This window comes from Lissotriton helveticus, chromosome 3_1 (assembly GCF_964261635.1).
Source record: "Lissotriton helveticus chromosome 3_1, aLisHel1.1, whole genome shotgun sequence".
Classification (NCBI taxonomy): Eukaryota; Metazoa; Chordata; class Amphibia; order Caudata; family Salamandridae; genus Lissotriton; species Lissotriton helveticus.
The window spans coordinates 238995007-239014991 of NC_136061.1; the positions used below are offsets into that span (position 1 = coordinate 238995007).

Consider the following 19985-nt stretch of genomic DNA (forward strand, 5'->3'; position numbering starts at 1 on the left):
CCAAAAAGAGAAGAAAATAATTCTTCATCCCTGAATAGAATACTGCTAGCCAATGTACATCGCGGGCTCGGGCACAGTGAGCACAAACAATTGTTGTGGTTGCTGACATCTGGATGAGGTTCCCTTTCAGCTGGCAGCTCATGAGACAAAGTCCCAGAGATCAGCCTACTTGTAGCAAACAGAATAGATTCTGCATTCCCATACAGCTCAGGTCCTCACTTTGTCTCTCCCTTCTGCATTTGCAGCAGATGTCAAGTACATATTTGTTGACTTTGTGGCAGCTACCTGGGCTCGTTTGAATGTGAATTAGAGTTTAAATGTATGCTTTGATTCCCAAAAAGCAATCTGGCTGCCAGCATTTCAATTTGTACTCAATACTCTGTTTTGTTGCTTACAGCACTACTGCTTTCTTGGTATTAATGGTTCAGCTGAGGGAGGTGCTAAGTATAATCAAATGTTACAGAGTGAAGGACTAGGATTTCAGTTCATTGTGGAAAAGTGGTCTATCCTCAAAAAATCTGATCCCCATGGATGGGCTATTCGAAAGGCGAATTGCCTGGTGGGAAAATGAAACTCTGTCCAAGCGGGGCAATGATAAGTGGATTCTCAAACAAGTTTGGCATTTGAAGATAAAATAAATGAGAAGGTTTGTTCAGAAAGAGTAGGTCAGAAAAGTAGGTTTGGCTAGCAGGGTAGATGGTCCAATGTGTGTGCAATGCACAACACTTTGAGCTTCACACGTCTGTTCGTGGAAAGCAACTTCTGTTGTGACCGGTGTGATGTGGGCCTATTAGGGGCTCCAGACAGTAGGTAGGTATGTTCTGTGAGTATACTGCACTCTTTCTGGGCAGCAAGTCAAGCAAACAAGCATTAATGGATTGTAACCACAAGTGCTGGTCTAAGGAAGGAAACAATTTTTTAAAAGATTTAAAGTGGTAATAAAGTTCCATTGTTTTCAACAACAGTGACCCGTATTGGAAAAAGTCAAATACCAGATGATCCTGCAAGTTCTACGCTGGTGCGACAAGAATACAAAGATCTGTGTTGGACGGTCCACATAAGGGGACTCAACCACCCATCTCCCCAGAGCAAGCAGACAGTTAGCTGAGGAAAGATCTGAGGTATTTAGATGTTGGCTGTATTGAGATTTCATTGTCCTTTGCATGGGTCATGAATGAGAAACGTTTGCACATGATCGTCTTTGGTGCGATTGTAATTAGTGAAATGGCCAACACATTAGGTTTTATCCGATCTAGTTGAAAAACAGCCCTGTAAAGCGTCAACAGTTCTATCCAAAAGTCTGATATGCTCATCTAAAACAGGGATCACTGGCAGGACTTGCTTGGTGCTTCTACCAGACTGAAATACTCTTTACAGGGGTCTACAAGGTTGCTGACTTTAAATAAGTAAATGACCTCCGACAGCCTTGTCTAAAAACATATACATACAGGGGAGGTTGGACATGGGTCTGTTGGTCCCAGAATCATGCTGGATAACTGAAGCCTTTGACAATCGCAACTTAACATTTTTAAATGTTATAGAAAAAAATCAGCTTTTCTCTTTAGTGACAGAAATTTAGAATATTCATTGAAAAAGCAGATGTTTTCGGCGCATGATCAAAAATATCTAAATCACACTGATTGCGTGTGTTGCCTAATTCTAAACGTATAAGGGATAACACATATGGCGCATTTCATGCACCAGGTAAGGGAGTTATGCATAATCCTACTCAGTTTATTCTTCTCTTTCCTAATTTCCTAATTAACATTTACTCCAAAGTGACATTAGATATAAACCTGCAGTCCTGCACCTGCACAGTTGAGGCACCCTTCACAAATCAAAAATCAGGGCTTATAGAGAGGAATCAGAGAGCAAGGCAGAAAAAGTGGACGTGGAGATGAGGAGGAAGAAATATGGGAATCGAAGGAAACAACATGGAGGAAGTGCAAGAGATAATCTCTTTCAATACTACGTTTTTTTTATTCTCTGGATTGAGGCGATTTTAAAACGAGTTTGTTCGTTGGATGAACAAAACAGTTGAATCGATGTGTACCATAAAAACACAGGTGACTTTGCTCCATGCCAGGCCTTGAACTGTAAAACATGACCAGACTTACCATATAACAGTGATGGTTCACAAGGATCCGGATTTCAAAACGGTGGCCCTTGTGAAACGGCATCTCATGCTTTCTCTCCTCTTTTCCCCATTGGTTCCTCTCCTTGGTGTTGCAAACAACGACACCACCTTCTGAAAAGCGCGGGTTGAAATGGAGTGCGATGTTCTCAGACGGCGCGCAATGATCACACTGCAAGTTCACAGAAAACCTATTGGGGACAACAAAGAGGACATATCCCTAGATTACACCCAGCTAGAAACAGCCATCACTGCCCTACATGACGCCCTGGTCGAGAGCAGACTTCCTTCACAGGGAGTCGATGTGCAACCTTTAGACCATATAAGGGCCCCTCAGGAAGAATAAAAACATGAATTAAGCCATTTATAACACACTTTCAGCAGGAAAAATGTGTGTGGTTAGATTGTAGTAACCTGGCTAATGGTGCTGGTTTGCGGGTTTTATGTTGGTTTGGAATAGTGGGTTTTAGTTGTTTTGGGAAGAGGTGTGCTCTTAGCTGCTGATGAGTTGTGGCCCATTTATTGGAAGCCTACTCAGTTTGCATATGTCTGCCCTGATATGCTTCTGGGTTAGGACATCTTTACAACACATCTAGTACAATAAGGGACCACTACATCACAAACACTACAATACATTTACCTCTACAACACAGTAAGTTCCAATAACGTAAGTTGCAATGCATTACATTTATGCAGCAATTAGGGATTTAATGGTGTGTGGGTGGGTGGTGGTTGCTGGTGTTTACAGGGTTTTTTGTAGGATTCATGAGTGGGTAGTGGTAATGGTTAGTAAGCGATGTATAGGGTTCATGGATGGGTAGTGGTAAGAGTAGTAAAGGTTTTTAGTATGCAGCGATGGGTAGTGGTAAGGGATAGTAAGTCATGTATAGGGTTTAGGGAGGGGTAGTAGTAATGGGTAGAGGGGCATTTAGGGTTTAGGGGTGGTTAAGGGGGATGGGTTAAACTACAATAAAAAAACTATTACTTCATTAATTCGCAGTGCTGAATTAATTTGCAGAATATTTAGCTTACCTAGACAAATACAAAAGTTACACACTGCATTTTATCTTTATTTCAGTGCTGGTAGAAAAAATGCTTTCACAATGATGGTACTGCTTGCAATTCCGGTATTAATACAAACATCTACCATGCAATCCATCTAAGTGTGGGACAAAAACACCGCAAACGAGAATGCATTACACTTAATTTTTTTCTTTACATAACGTCTTTTTAAAAGTGCTCTATAGTTACAATGTACTACAAAAAGAAAGGACATTTTAGAATAATTTTAATTTCTTTACAATGCACTTCCCATTTAAAAATTTGATTTATAATAATGCACATTGTTGCATAAAACATACTTTAAATATTTGGGCGGGTGCAGAAGGCAGATTATTGCATAGGGAAGCCCACCGGGGCATAAGCAAACTAGATAGAGCCAAAGCGTGGGAAGGACGAGTGAATGAGCTACTAGTTAGACGGCAGGATAGTGATAGTGGGGCGAGCACTCTGCAACCCGCGGCACCAGAACAAGGGAACGGATGAGTGGAACATTGAATAGGGCGCCGCCAAGCACACTGACACCTGCTGAATGGACCAATGATCCATGCGAACATACCATCACACACAGAATGTGACTGTCTATCACACGCAACTCAAGGGGGGGGAATGTTTTGTTTAATGGGACTGTTAATCTCAACAAGCCAGAGGATGATACCACTATTACAAATCGGTAACAATGCAAGAGGGGACATGGAGGATGAGCATTGAATGTGTGTAATGTATTTGTCTTTAAACACCAATAAAATCTGGTTAAAAAAACAAACTTTAAATATTTGCACAAAAACAAAACTCACACATTTCTAAAACAATTGCCAAACATATCAGCAGTGTCAGTTAAACAAGGAATAGTAAACGTACGATGCTCAAATGTTATAAATCATTCTTAAGAATATTAAAGTGAATTATTAAATCATGTAATATTAAAAATACATAACAAGCGACAACTGTAGTGTGGTTCTATACTGAAATCGTGGAGCTCATGTGACATTTATAAACCATTCGACCTTTGGCCTTGTGGTTTGCCAATGTTACCAAAACCCATTGCTTTCAATATAGGTCCGCATTACACAGTTATCCATTATGTATTCTATCTCTCTCTCCCTCTCTCTCTCTCTACATATATATATATATGCATATATAGATATATAGACATATATCTACCTATACATATACATATCTATATGTATTTATAAGTGCTTTTAAGTTTGATTTAAGACATAGTTGTGGTGTGCCTTGTGATAAATGTCAGTGAAGTGAATGTGAACACAGGGTAAGTGTATTTGTTCTAGTGGACGTGTTGTATGTGTATTGCGTGGTGCTGGACAGTTTGGTAGTGACATACAATCACTTCTGGTGGGTGTTGGCAGTGGGCTGTCCTTTGAGTGTCGAAGCCCCCTTTCCCCCGAATCCATTTGTGTGCTACATTGGACTCCGACTTGAACTTTGCTCTATTGAGAAGCAGTGATGGGCTTTAGGGTGGGCAGTCAGCAGCTGTTTATGTGTGAGTTTTATGGCGAATCGTTTCCACAGTGTGTTCTTTTCATATAAAAGGGATAATTTTGCGGGGTGTGCACAATGGACAGATAAAATACCTGCAGAAACCTGATCCAAACAAGGAAGGGGGAGTGTCAGGAAGCAGTGAAAAATGTTGGCTGCGTACTAAATGTGTTTACCACCTACTTTTATGCGTTTTACAGAAGACGGGTAGTTTCAACTAGTACCATCCAGTTGCTAGTTGTATTGAGTTTTCTGGTTTCATATAGGGCGAGTATAATGTAAATATAATCACAGAACTAAATGATGACTTTCCGATGAACCCACAGAATGACCTCAAAATGAACTTGCTGGCATCGTCTATTTCAAGCACTTCCTTGTTGTGCAGGGTGGCCTTTTCTGTGTGCATGACTTTCCTACAGGGTGGACTGTTCCAATGCAACATTGTAGGGAAAAGATTGTATCCGTTTCAAATAAAACCCACGCTATTAACTGCAGTGCACGGTCTCAAAGATTCTTCGCGCTGCTGTTGAGGCGCTACAAGGGAATGCAGACTTGTTTGTACTTCAGAGAGATGTGAAATCCATTGCTTGCTCCCAAAACCTAAACAAGCATTTGCAATGCAATAGGTATCGCATTTGCGAGAGTTTAAGCTATTGGCATTGTAAATGGCAATGCCTTTTATTTATCTGTTTTGCTAATTAACACATAAATGCAAGCATTTACAATGCAACGGTTTCGCCTTTGACAAAGTTAGAGCTATTGGCATTGTAAATGACAAATTGTTTATTTATGTGTTGGTTTTGAAAACAGATAAATAAATGGCATTGTCATTTACAATGTCAATAGCATGAATAACAAAATGTATTTCATTGTGAATAATTAGAATTGAAAACGTTTCAATTCTGAAAATATGTGACTGTGAATTAAACATTACTAAGGTTTATGGATGTGGTAGTGGCCTTCATGGTGTTGCAGACACCCCCGTTCTCCTCTTCACTTTCTTCTGCAGTCTCTCATTGCTAGACACCTCCACCCTTTCAAGCTTTGTTTCTGAAATCCCTTATTTGCATATATCTCACTTTCCCACACTTACCATTACCACATATGATTATTTCCTACATGGGTTATGCAAAGAGGTCAAGGATTGGATGGGCATGGAGTCTGCAGACCTCTATGGCCCACTGAGAGGCACTGTGAGAAACTCCCACTGCCCTCTGCTTCAACTTCAGAGCTCTGAGCTGTGCAGCATCATACACACCAAGCCACAACCCGAACTTAGACAACTAGTTCAATCAAGCATCATACAAGAACTGTACGCTGCATGATAAAACTGAGACACAGCAACTGGGAAAAAGCAAATACTCATTAGAATGAAGTAAACGCATGTAAAATGTGAACAGGGATTGTATCACTGATATGTAAAAGTTTTAGTGTTTTTACAATCATTATTGAGAAACCGATCAGCCTTTTGCCCGTCCTGTTTAAGGACATCAATACAGGATCCGCATCCAAATTGGTCTGAGATCAGGCAGGACCCGCCCACAATACACAGTTTTAATTTGGTCCGAAGACACTGCTATCAGGTGTAAATTCACAGTCCCCCTAACAAACCGCACAATTCTGCATATTTTGTGGCATTTTAAAACTTTGAGCAAGTCAAATAGGCAATTTTCTGTAAGAAGAGCAACAAATGAGACAAATTATAGGTGCAGGAAGCGGTGAGCTACTACATAAGGGAGAAATATCGAATGAAATGTTTGAGGGGGCTCAGGATCCCTCAGGACTAAAACCTTTAAACACAGAACTTAAACGAGCAGCAGAGGTGGGACAATAAACAATGCCAAGGACTGTCCCCACTCTTCCTCTCTCACAATGGGTGCCACGGCCCCTTTAACCGCATGCGCGCTAGCGGAATTCTGCTCGAGTGCTGAGATTTTTAAAAACGCATGTTTCATGACGAGCTGGGCTCGTCATGAGCGTAGCAGGAGGCTACCTCATGACGAGCCCAGCTCGTCATGAGCATCGAAGGGGTTAAGGCCCCACGGCCGTTGCTGGTCCCTCATACCCTGGACCCCGGAAGCGGTGGCCGTCTGCAGCTTGGGACAGTGTTGAGCGTGAGGGAGCACAGAGTGAGCTGCAACCCGTCGCCTGCTACCGAGGCAGCTGTTGCAATATTGGTAGATGCTCTGTAGGGCCCTCTCCGTTCTTTCTCACCACCTCCTCCCCGCCCCGGGCCCCCTCTGTTCTTCTGGCTGGTGGGATCATTGTGCGCATGTTCTATGCGGCGGCCATCTTAACGTCACGGGTGAGGTTCGTTGCTACTGAAGGGTGTTCTAAAACGTCGCTCTACAGAATGCCTGTTTCCGAGATGGCCACCTCAGTAGCTTAGGTCCGCCCATAAAGCGTTTTCAGAGGAAACACTGATGTAAGCAAAATACGGAAGTTCGACAGCGGAAAGCTGTTGCCATTTCTGAATCTATGCTTTTAAGTGGACTCCTGGTAAAAGCGGCAAAGAACGCTACATTTTACATTTTCTAAAAGCACTTGTGCATTGGATTGTGTGACGACGTAGGTACAGAAAGGAAATCATTAAAACATTTCGTTTTTCTAAATATTGCACACATTAACTTTTTCTCAAAAAGGATGGAGCGGTAAACATTTGAAAACAAGTCAGGTCCCGGGCCGGCAGCCAATCACAGCGCGGCCCGGGAAATGATGTCACGGGGGTGTCCCGGCCGGCAGCCAATGACAGCGCGGCCCAGGACAAAGGGGCGGGACTTTAAAAAAGCCAGAGAAACGCCCCCGAATCGCGTTTTCTCGAGAAAGCGTGATTGACAGCCTCTGTCTCCCAATGGCTAGCCTCCATTTATGGAGCTAGCCAATGGGAGACAGAGGCGGAACCAAAGTCCATATGTAGGATCATGAGGTTTCGCCGTGGGCGGAGCAACTGCTACGCAGTTGCAACGCCCAGGGCGAAACCTAAAAAAGCATTGTCATATACAATGCCAATAGCTCAAACTTGTAAATGCAAGACCTATTCAAAGAAGCGCCCGCCATTGTTCTGGGCTGCTTGGAAATCAAAAGCATGCATGTTGCACTAAATGTTGTAGGAAAGCATGTAGTGTCTGCAGTAGGAGAAACTCATTAAAGAAAATAGTGCTTCAAGACTAAACAATCTTAAGTTGGCCATAGCTATAAACAGGAGTGTTATTTTTCAGGTGGGTACGGAAGCAGTGTAGAGATGAAAGAATCTCATTAGAGGGAGTTATGATGAGACAGGGCTGAAGCACGCAAGAAGAAATACCCAAGTGTGCACAAGAGGTGATGCAAAGTAAGTAATTCAGAGGTGGGAGGTTGCAAGGCCAAGTAAGCAGGAGTTAAAATACTGAGGGGCATCAAGAGAGACAAAACAAGTACTCTGTTTACCTGAGAGGAAAGAGAAGCAGACTCCCTGGCCCTAAGGCCCATTCGTGTGTGGGCGGGCATATACAGGCTTGCTTTAGGAACACCCAGTGCACGCGTCAGTGTTAAATCGCAGAGGAATGGTCTGCCCCTCATGGAGGGTGGGAAACACTGAAGCATACTGGGACACCACTTTTCCATTTCTGGATTTTGCTTTTACATATCATCATTATCAGGTGTGTCGATTCAATGAACACAATTGAAGAGAACCAAGTCTACAACCCACAGATTCCACGGATATATTAAATCAAAACCAGGAACTAGAAAGTTGGGTCCCAGGGACATGGTGTCATCAGTTCACCCTACATGTGAGCGCATTCACCAGCTATTGGCTTGAGGGTTTCTTAAATGTGGGATACCAGGAGTTTCAGTTTTTTTACCGAGCCAAAAAAGACTTCAGTAAAATGTTTGTAGTGTGCGGTGGTAGCCAGCCAATCCAAACAATGTGCCTGTCTAAGCCAATACAACTCACAATTTAAATAAAAATTTGACACCATGAGGTAGTCTTTGAGAACTATTGTGACGACAGACACCACACAATTTAAAAACAACTCATAGCTGCCAAGCGAAGGCACCTAATCTGACTCCTTGCGGCAGTGATGCTGTTTTTAACCATCATAATGTATTCTGTGGCTTGTAGTACCACGTTTCACACCCGAAGAGCTAAATTAAAAAAGCTTACAATATGAAAAGTGTTGATAGATAAAAAGGCAGTAGTAGCCGAAAGCTTCACACGAAAAGTGCCACTTGACATCGATGCAACGTAGCAAATACAAGCAATAAATAAACATCAACTTTACAATAAATATGAGCTCATCCCTAAATGGATTGTGGATTTAAATCGATTTTCCAATATGCAGTGGCAAGTACCTGAAACCAATTCTCCCCGGTCTCAATTCACACCTCGAGTAATCGGAAAAGCACTCCCCGGTCTCAATTCACACCTCGAGCAATCGGAAAGGCAGCTTCAGATAAACGGCATTTGAACTGTACTTCTGTGTACCAGGGGCCACTCCCACAAAGGTCAAAAAAAGCTGGGTTCTAGTGCCGCGGCCATATGAAGTTCAGAATCGGAAATGATCTAGGCAATGAGATGTGCTCAGCACCTGTGCACGAGAGGGCGTCTTCTGCCTCACACGTGAACGGCCTGCCAGCTTTCCGCCAGTGCAAAAGGCTATTCCATGCCCTAAGACAAGAAAACGGGCCAAGTATGCGTTTGCTAGTTTAGCTAATTAAAACCAGGGAAAGTGAAAGAGCGCCATGCGCACGTTAAAGGCACGCCGTGAGCATGCACATCGGCGTGGCCTGTGGCTCGTGCCCAGTGGCGGCGCGTACAACTTGGTGAAGCAGGCGCGGCTGCAGTTCAGCAGGGGAGAGCGGTTGTCGCAGTCCAGGATGACCAGCGGCCCAGAGAAGTCACAGCACACACATCTCGGGCATCATTGTACCGGTAACAGCGCTGCAGGGCCGGTAGGAGACAAGCCATAGAGAAGGCGGAGGAAGGGAAAGCACGCCATGCTTGTTGCTGAGAAAGACGAGTACGCGTGTATTGGTGGGGCAGGGGTGTGTGTGGTTTTTTTGGGCGCATGTGTGTTTTGGCACAGTTACTGCATGCAGCTGGCTTGGTAGACTGAAGGGGGACAGGAGATGTGCACACCGCGTGGCTGAACACGCGCGTTCACATTTCCAGTCCGGCCTGCAGCCTGCGCGTGCCCATCTCCTGTCTACCTCGAGAGCCAAGCCAGCGTCAATAGGTCTCGCTGGCGACAGCGCTTTGCGCTGCATCGCCAGGTGCGAGACCTAAAAATCACAAGGTGTTGCTCATGTTTCTCTGTCCAGAGTGTCTAATCTACATTCTGAACAACAGAAGACACGTGTTGTAAACTTAGCTCCACCTGAAGTTCCTTATACTCCAAAATTGGATGTGCTTCGAAACACACCTAAAACTTATGTTAGAAGGTACATAAAATAACTTAATGCCAAGGTAGTGATAACATACAATATGTAAGTACAGTGGCAATGGAAGAATGTAGCTAATTAAACACAATAACCTAGTAATGATTATAATAAAAGATTACTTAGAAATCTTTCAGAGTTTAGGAAAATAGCTGTGGGCATGAATCACCAAACACCTTCTGCAGGTACCTGAAACTTAAGTAACTAAGTAAAATTACTCTAGTTTGGTGCCTATTCTGTTCTAAGTCAATTTGCGCCTTCCAAGTTTCAATATGTTCGACACAAATGCTGATTCAGAAATATTTCAATATCATCCACATAGAAGTGGAGGATGACAGCTTGGTGAATTCAATTCTATTAGTATACTCAACATAACACATTACATGTATGCATATAAAAGGTGATTTACTGTGTCAAATTGGAATAAAAAAATCAACAGCAGCAATGACAGACTACTGTTATCCTCTGGAAGATTGGGCGGAGATGGGCGCAGATACTTATGAGCCAATCAAAACAGTCCTGGACCAAAGCAAATTGCATTAACTTGATCTTGTAATTTGTAAGAACTTAAGGTAAAGCATCTAGATGTTATGATATCATCAGAAGGCCTCACATAATTCGCAACTAGAAGGCCACTTGATAATGTTTTTTAAAAGTTTTACATTAGGATCTGCATTGGTCCGCATATAAAAATGCATGTATGTCTTAGTGACTATCTGAAAAACAGGAAGCAGATGTTTTATTTATAAACAGTGTGAACAGTCTGCATAAAAACGCTTTGCTATAGTCAGTCATAGCCAACTTTTAGAGTGGAGTTTGGCATGTAGGGCACACATGTCGGATTCCTTAATCCCTAAGAAGTACATGTATGGTCAATATTCCTGGATTTGAGTTCAAACATGACCTACAGCAGCAGCCTGAGCTCAGCTTGGCTGATGTTCCAACATCGAGTTATGTCTGCAAGCCCCTGATGAACAATACTGACTATTCACAACTCCAGCTGTGTCACTCTAATGACAGCCTTAAGGATTCTATAGAACCATAGAAGGAGGTCTAAGGCCTGGGCGTAGTTTGCGGAGTTTTACTACGTGAAACTCCGCAAAGTTACAAAAAAACTCCGGAGTGCAGTTCAAACTGCAGTTTGTGCTGGTATTTCTGCCGCTCGCAGCAGCTCGCGCTTGCGATTGCGAGCGGGGGAAAAACTCTATTGCACATCGCGAAGCGGAGTTTTCTGCACTCCGCAAACTCCGCGGAGTGCAGAAAACTCTGCAAACTCCGCGGACGGAGAGAAGTTCGCCGCCCAGGCCTAGGTCTAATGTGAATATTAAAAATGGCATATAGAAGAAGCTGTGGTCACACCAAAAGGGCATGAGGCTGATTCTTAGCCACATGGTCCGAGATGTATCCATTGCCTCTGGCTATCTCTGAAAGACTACACACGTTGTAAGATAATGAGCCGAACATTCAGCTTGAATCAAATTGACATAGTACTGAATGTTTCCAGTAGGACAATGGAAAGGAACATCACAAGAGGTCTCAATCTGCGTTTTCTAGTGCATTATTACTCTGTGAACGGGAGTCATTTAAATATTATATTGTTTTTTTATGGGGGGTATTTGATTGTAGGGGGCTGGACAATTTTCGACATGTTCCTGCAGTTAGATGACCACGATTTCCAATATATTGGAAATAGGTGAAATATTTGCTATATAAGATAGTGTGCTTCAAGGAAGGTTGTGTCAAGGTCTGGCTTTTTAGGAGGAGGACAAGGGCAGTTTCGATGGACATTGGAGCAGAATCTTAGAAGTGACAGAGAAAGTCATCTGAGGGAATGACTTTAGTACAGGCACATAGTCAGCCGGTTAAGAGAGTCTGCAAAATGGATTCCATAGAGTTGGCTGTGACCTGTACTGGGTGTAAATGATTGGAATGGAAGTCTAGGTTGACTATTTTTTTCGGCTAACATTGCAAAATACCCCCTTAACCCATTATTTTGCAGTAATGTGTATCTAGAATACACAATACAGACATAACACGTCCACTTTCAGGACAAGTCCTGTACGTTACGTCCTATTTGGCATCTCTGAATGAGTGACCTCCATACTATGTTATCTGTGTCCAGAAGCATAACATAGGTCAATAGGCACTGAGTCACCGGGTAATATCGGTGATGCGGCCAACCAAAGTGAAATCCTAGAGACCGCTCAGTTTATACTACATAGCTGTTTGTGCCAGTCTAGTGTCCAATCCCAGGGGTCACATAATCACACAGGGATCCCTCTTGTATACATTTGTGTATTTTAAGGACTTCAGAGCCTTTCAGTTCCTAAAGTGTAGCTGTAGCTCTTCTGTCTGTCAATCACTCAGATATCACTATCACTAGCAGGCAGTAAAGTGATGCAACCTTGAGTTGCTATGGGTGATGTATTGCTTAAGGGACTAAGGTTCCTTGTAAAAGTTACAGTTTGACCAGGTGCAGTCAACAGAAAACTACAACGTCTTAGAGAGAGGAATTTGCCCTTTTGCAAGAATGTGCCAAGGTATTAAAGCCACAGTACACTGTTCCTCACACAGCCTGCCAGTGATTCCAAGCTTATGTTACAGTCTGTCCCTCCATCTTCCCCTGCCTGTGTGTCCGCATGCCACAAACTCTTCACGTACTATGTCCATGTGCCCCAAGTTTCTCATACAGTTTATGTGTCCAAAAGTCCTCAGACAGTCTGTAGTGTTTACCAAGCTATTCACACAGTCTGTGTATGCGCCTCAAACTCTTTACAGTCAGTGGTGTGCCCCAAACTCACAACCTAAGCTTATGACACGGGTTGTGTATCTCAAGTTCCTCATTCATTCTGTCATTTTGCCCCAAGTTTCTCACACAGTCTGTGGTGTTTCCCAAGATTATCACACCATTAGCTAGTTCAATTGCTTGCTAAAGTCTGGAGTTACAAACTATTAGCATCTTCATGACAAAGTGCTAAGTTCTCTTGGAGTGCAAAATTGCAAAGTGCCATTCCTTTCAGAAAGTAGTATGTGCTCTCTTGTATACTATTACATCTAAAGGAAATCCCTGCTCCCTTCCCTTAACCCCATGGCAAGTTCCAGGCCACCGTATTTTCCAGAAGTTTGTCTCTTGCTTTTACTGCTGTGCAGAAGGAAAGTGGTGGACCAGCCTCAGCTGAAGGCACTGGATTAACTATGTGATATTAGGTTCTCACCAACCGTGATGGGCAATATGATAGGAAGGAGGGCACGTGGGAGGTGGTCGAGACCTTAATGATAACCTAGTGGATCAAAAAGGCCTTTGACAGAGTCAGCCAAGTGTCAAGTCACTAGTTCTGGCCTCAATCTTATTGATATTTGAGAGGCACGGGTCTGCTGTGAGGTCAACCCTTTTCTTTTGCACATCTCGACTTCTGGTTTCACTGTATGTGACTGACACGCACTTCAGTGTATGGCTGGTTGCACACAATGAGTATATACTCTCATTCCATTTTTGCCACTGACAACCGCTCTTGCACTCTGCGTCAATTGCTTTCTATCACCATGTAGAATACTCACGTGTCACCATGATGACTGACAGTGCCACTGATCACCAACACGGTCCCATCGCTGAGGCTCCCAGAGATACCTTGGGTGAAGGGCACCGACTGCAAACCAAAGGAGAGACTTAATGAGTTAGCAAAAAAAAATCAGGCTATTCTGTTGAATTTTGTTCATTTTGTACCATGATACGCTACAGTACTCAATCATATGGTGTATCCTTCCATACTCCAAAACAAAAATCTAATGCTGTCCCGCGCCAGGTGTGAGTTCTCAATGTTGTTTTTCAATGTATACCTAAAAGACTTTGTGCCCAAAAATGCAAACAGAAGTCACCACTAGGGAGCTACTTACTCCTGAAATGGGACAGCCTGAGATCGCTGGAGTATGCCACTACTAGTACAATCATTTCAGCGATACCATCACAATTCAGTCCATAGTTACTCATAACTTACCATCGAGCAGTGACTGTTTCCCATGCTGGGGGCTCAGTAATGCTGTAACAAACTGCTCAGGCCCTGGGTTATCTGTAGTCAATAAGGATTCAGCGTTGACCAACAGCCCAGTTCTAGATGGTTGTGGTACCCTGATTTGTATATTCAGTGTAGTCCCCTTGGTGTCTTTTTTTGCTCTTTACTGTGAGAAAGGAAAGAGAAGAAATACTGTGGCTGCTACAGCAAATTAAAGGACCTAATATGTCCTACCTGACTCCCTTGAACCACCCTTCTGTCCCATAGTTTTATTGAGCCTAGATGGTGTGTTATATAAACCATACATACAAAGGTATTGTATTCTCTTCTCAGAAGCTCACGCCTGGCACTATTATACCCTTAGAGCCCGACATAGAGGGCTCTACCGGCCATTAAAGGCCCGCTCAGTGCTAAAGCCCCGAGCCGAAGGTGAGGCCTTTAAGAAGGGAGCAGGCCTTTAAGGGCCGGTAGAGCCCGCTAATGAGGGCTCTAAGGCTATTAGAACATTCCGCCCCTCTGTTCTGTGAACAAAGGCCTCAATAGCTTGAGGAGATTGAAATCCCCTTGGGCTCCATGAGGCCTTTGTTCACAGAAACTGCTGCGAACAAAGATTTGAATGTTGATGCTCTGGGCTTCTCCCAGCCATTAGAAGCCTGGAGCGCTCCATTGTCATCAATTGAGTGCTCAACATTCCAATGTTCTAATACATGTCGGCACGATGAATACTAACGCTGCATAGCCTGGAATCTCCCTCATACCTCTGTAATCTTTCCACTAGGCCCTCCCTGCCCCTTTATACCACTCTGCCAGGTTTCTGCTTTCTTCCTTTATAACAGTTTCTCTGTTGTTCTCTTCCTTTTTCCATCTTTCTCTTCCTCCTTCTTTCCCCTTTGTGTATTTTTCCCTCTTTTGTGCTTGGTACATGTCAGAAGAGGAAAAATAAGTGTCGGTCCAAATAAATTATGCTGGTGGTCTCCACCGGCAACCACCGGCTCAAATTGATCACTGAATCTAAGATTTGAGCTAAATGTAAGGCAATGCACAACTTTATTTATTTCTTCCCAAATTTCTGGGGTCACTGATGTTCCTACATCCTGCAACCACTGTCCACAAAGCTTGGCATAATCTAGGATCTTGAATACCATCAATCTTAGATATTGATACACCCATCTGCTGGGTGACTGGAGAAATACAGCATCAAGCAAGCTGGTGATAACCTACGGCTGACAATAAAAATAACTCAATCTGCTCATATTTAAAAACCTCTCCCTCCTCTTGAATCTAAGTATTCCCTGCATTTCTTGAAATGTAAGGAATGCCTTAAGCCTTTTTAATAATAGGATCTATTTCCAGAATGTCCTTCTTATCCCAAGGATTTTAGGATCTAGTTAACTCTGTTGCGAGGAAGGGGGTGAATACAGCCCCTTGCAAGAACTCAGGCGAACCCTCACTGGGATATCCCTGTCACTGGGCTCCTATTGTTTGAAACTGGTCTTTTTACAATGTTTTGGACTGTTGAATTACGTCCATACCCCCAGGTGATATGCTCCTAACACATTTGATTGAGAAGAATACTCATAAAATATTTCTCTTTCACATTTAAGAATACCAATTTTCGTATGTTTTGTAAAATCAATGCAGGCTAAAAAAGATAACTCAAAGTAGGGTACAGCCTTCCCTCAAACGCTTAGGGTGGCATTAACCTCTGTTCTAACCACTCTGTGGAATTTCGTTACCAACATGAATTAAGTTATTGTTTTATTTAAATAAAATAAAAAAAAACACTTTTCTGGTTAATATGGAAGATATTGAACTAGAGAAGCATGGCAAAACCAAAGGTGTTAGCCATCCTGCAAAGCATCCATGGGTTAAGCTGCATCATAATTCTGATAGAGCAAGCTTCGCATCGCGACTTGCTCGAGTCATGAACCTCGCCCGTGTGTAATCAATTTATAAAATTTGTACGTCTTACTAATCTTTTATTTTATATTCGAACGAAGTAGAGGAAGCTTGCGTATGTGTATTTCTAATACAACTAATCCGTGTTCTAAAACATGGCCGCCGCTTGGAAAATTGCTTCTGCGCATGCGTCAGTCACACTCACGTGACCTGACGTAGTTATAAGTTTGGTGGGAAAGGGTGCGCATGCGTAATACACAGCTCTCGTGAATAACATGGTGATGCTTTTGTAAATGTGTATATGTTGCTAACATTTAAACTGCATAGTATATTTTTATAATGATAAGTTTAAAGTACACAACCCATGATGTGTTTTTCATACCGTCACTTCTATGTTTTAATTTGTTTTCGCTTACTTATCATGTATCCTCGACTCGGAGGGGTGCTGGGCTGGGGAGTCCATCTTGGAGGGTATTTCTGCGCAGAATCACTAGAGGCTGCCACGGCATTGAACTCAGGCCAAAGAAGGTTGATGCCAGAGCCACCCTGGGAAAGGGCACCTTCACCTAGCAGAAGCATCATGATTATGTTCTATTGTATCGAAATGTATTCTTTTTCATTGCATTCTGTGCGACTTTCTCATGGGAACCCCAATCTCGCTAGGCGGTACCCAGAGATGCAAAGTAGGCCTCCAAATAGTCTGTCCTGATTGGTGTGTTACCCAAACCCTACCTTAGGACCAATCCAAATTGAGGGATTCTGACACTTTGCAACATTGGGGGGTGGTACACCGTCCCAAAACAGTATATCTACCCTGGGTTCACCTAGGGAAATGGTCCGACTTGTCTGGTTTAGCTGACCTGTCACTGTCCCAACGCACTCAGTAGGTGACTTGATACAGAGGAGCTGCGGAGCTCTCTGTCCGAAATTTGACCATAGACTCTGAAGGTTTTACTGAACCTTAAGTGCTGGCGAAGCACTTTGCTGGGGAATTCGCTGACCCAATCGGGGTCCTGATCGATAGCTGCAGAGAGGGTGGAGCGCAGGCGTTGCTTCCGAACTGCGGGTGCTGGTCGTAGCCTGGTGGTCCTGTCCTGATTTCTAATCTGAGGGTTTCCTGTCCTGTCCTGGGTGTCCATTCTGCACCTGCTGTCCATTTGAGGGGTATCCTTCCTTGAGGGGTTTCCTGTCCTTAACTGACCCGTGGCCAGGGTTTGGTTTTTCACACCAGTCTAGGTAAATATTGCTCTGAATCTCCTGAAACTGCACCTTTCTATTTTTCTGTCTTTGCTTCAATAAAGACATACCTTTGCACGTGAAATATTTTTCCATGCTTTCTCCCGCAACCATTGAATCATAAAGTCATTTGCATTTGTTTCGTAACGTGTTCCTATGTTACCCTACCTGTTAGAAATTATATTTTGCATTGCAGTTTGTCATTTCCTGATATGGTCTAGAACCTCCTTACTTAAACTGTCTAAAGAACTTTTGCCTTAAAGCATAGCGTGTCTCTCTACATAGACTCTCCTATAGTTATATAAATGTCCCGAACTCCTGTCTCATTTTTGAGATAATTCTAGAATACTAGTCCTGATCCTTCATTTTGAAGGTGTCCTGGTTCCATTAGTTTATAAATGGTTGCACTGACTTATTTGCTATTCAGCTATGTACTTTCTGTTATTCTGATTATCGATTGCTTAATTACTGTGAATTTGATGATTTCTGAATTTTACTAAATTAGATAAAGACTTTAAAACTTCCAGTTGTCCGTGGTCATTTTACAAAGTATTGAATGATATTTGTTGGGTTTGTATTTTGCTGCCTTTCCTTTTACAGCTAGCTCCCTGATCCATTGTGGTCATTGGTACCCGCATCGGTGGATGGTAAGTCGGGTACTCTGAGGAATAACGAAAGGAACTCACAAATATCTGATAGCAGAACGTGAGGTCATCCGATCAATGTATATGGTGATTTGAAATATATGGGCCCGAAGCCGGAAGTGGCGAAATTATTGGTCGGGTGACCCGCGCGCTCTATCAGTATTTTCTGGTAGCAGAGTTATGGTTAGGGAATAGTTAAAGGTTAGGTAGGACTAGTTAAGCTAAGTCAAGTCGGTAGCTGCTAGTATATTGATGCTGCTACAAGAGCGGCCGTTTTGAGGAATTGATCACTCTCTTGAAATGTGTTGCTTTTAAATTTATGAATTGGTTGAAAATTGTTATTCTTGTTCTTATATTGTTATATATATTAATCCATGCGTATGTAAAACGTTTTGTTAAATGTTGTCGGAAATCCCCGGGGAATTGAAAAGCGAGTGGTGAACAGAATCCATTTGCTTGAGGTCGCAGGCTCAAGGAAAGTTAGGTGCAGGTTAGGTAGAACCGGAAGCACTAACTAGGGCTTTTTCTGAATACATGTGTGAATAAATGTTAGTAACGAGGTTCACTGGCAAAATTCCCATAGTGGCGTAACCTAATAAGGGTCACATCGGAAGAGTAGCAGGTTCATCGGAGCTTGGGTGAAAGCAAAGGGGTCCGCTGGGAAACCTTAGACTCGGATATATCCCGGAATGAGTGGATGGGTCTAGGGAAGTAACAGGTTCACTGATGCTAGAGTGAAGGGTAGGCGGAAGAGATCTACCCGTAGTGTGTGAAAAGTAAATGGAAGTAGTTTACTTGCAGTAAAACAACTCTTTCCTGTCTAGACACTTGAGCACTGTGGCGAATGTGTATTCGTCGTAAAATAACCAAGTACTAAGCACTTTAGAAAGAAAGAAAGTTTCCGTTACCTTGTGAAGGGAGGGAGTCAGTCGTGAAGCGTCTCTGACGTCACTCCGTGCCGCGCTGGGATTGGTAGAAACAGCGGGCGGGTAGCGGGGCTGGAATTGTGAAGGAGGGGTGAGCGCCGAAGCGTGAGAACTGTCTCGCGAAAAGGCCGCGCACCCATTGGCCGAAAATATTTGAACTCGTGCACCCCATTGGTCGCACGGAATTGCAAGACGCATTCTGGTTGGAGGTAATTTTGTAAACAAAGTTAAGCGTAGGAATCGTATGTGGCACTCGTATACTCCAGAGACTAGACCCGATCCAAGAAACCTAGGGTTTGAAAGGGATCAGTGGAAGGCTAATAGATACGACATTATGTACGGAAGTAAGCGAAAATTGTCCCTTGTAAATAAGGTAAAGAATTACTTCAAAAAGGACAAACCGATCAAAACTAGAGAGGGCATTGTTATTCCACCACCAAATACTCCTGCCTCTTTCATGATGTTCGACAGAGGGTACAATACATGTGTATGGTTAGAAAATTGGGCGAAATACACACAAGATGACGGAATAATGGCCTTTCCGTTAGAAGGTACCTTTAATGGTAGGATCCTATTCAATTTAAGAACCCGAATGAATGAATTACATCCCAGACCGAGACTAACGCAGTATGAGGCATTAGAGGAATGGGAGATCGAGGCTTTCCAAAGAGAGAAGCCCCGGATGGACAAAGGGCTGACAAAGTATTACCCAAAACTGAAACAAGAATCCCGAGACAAAAAGATGAAACAATGGAGACAGAGCATGATTGTTGAGGGACTGTTTCCCATGATGCCAGCAGAAGATCCTCCTGGGGGGGGGGAAAGGACAGAGAAATCCAAACACTGGGGGCCCCTAGGAGAATCAGATGACGAATTGTTAGATGACATATGCATGAGAAGTCCGCCTCCTTATAATGAAGGACACCGACCTGCGAGTGCAGGAGGTATTCCCCGGAGACCTCTACAAAGGGAAGAGGTCAGGTCCGCAAGTGTAGGAGGGGATTATCTAATTCCTCCTTATACTGAGAATCTAGGACCCGTAGAAACCAGAAGTATTTACCCCAGGAGACCTGTAGGTGGGGAAATGGGATATGCACGGGAAGGAGATTTTTGCCCTCGTCCCCCCTACGGAGGTGAGATGAGGTCCTTAGGTTCAGGA

At 43.3% G+C, this 19985-nt stretch overlaps 1 protein-coding gene across 3 annotated transcripts in view; it reads right to left on the reverse strand.

Moving 5' to 3' along the window:
• The window catches only part of LOC144822333 (galectin-9-like), a 52852-nt gene that overhangs the window by 14098 nt on the left and 18769 nt on the right, over window positions 1–19985 (reverse strand). For 2 of the 3 annotated variants that reach the window (XM_078679703.1, XM_078679705.1), the window contains exons 2-3: window positions 13670–13758; window positions 2118–2325 (exon numbers count right to left, since the gene is read on the reverse strand). In XM_078679703.1, the coding sequence (XP_078535829.1) occupies window positions 2118–2325; window positions 13670–13758 (297 nt within the window). Of the gene's footprint in view, window positions 1–2117; window positions 2326–13669; window positions 13759–14106; window positions 14288–19985 lie in introns of all 3 variants that reach the window. The other variant, XM_078679704.1, reaches the window with a different exon arrangement.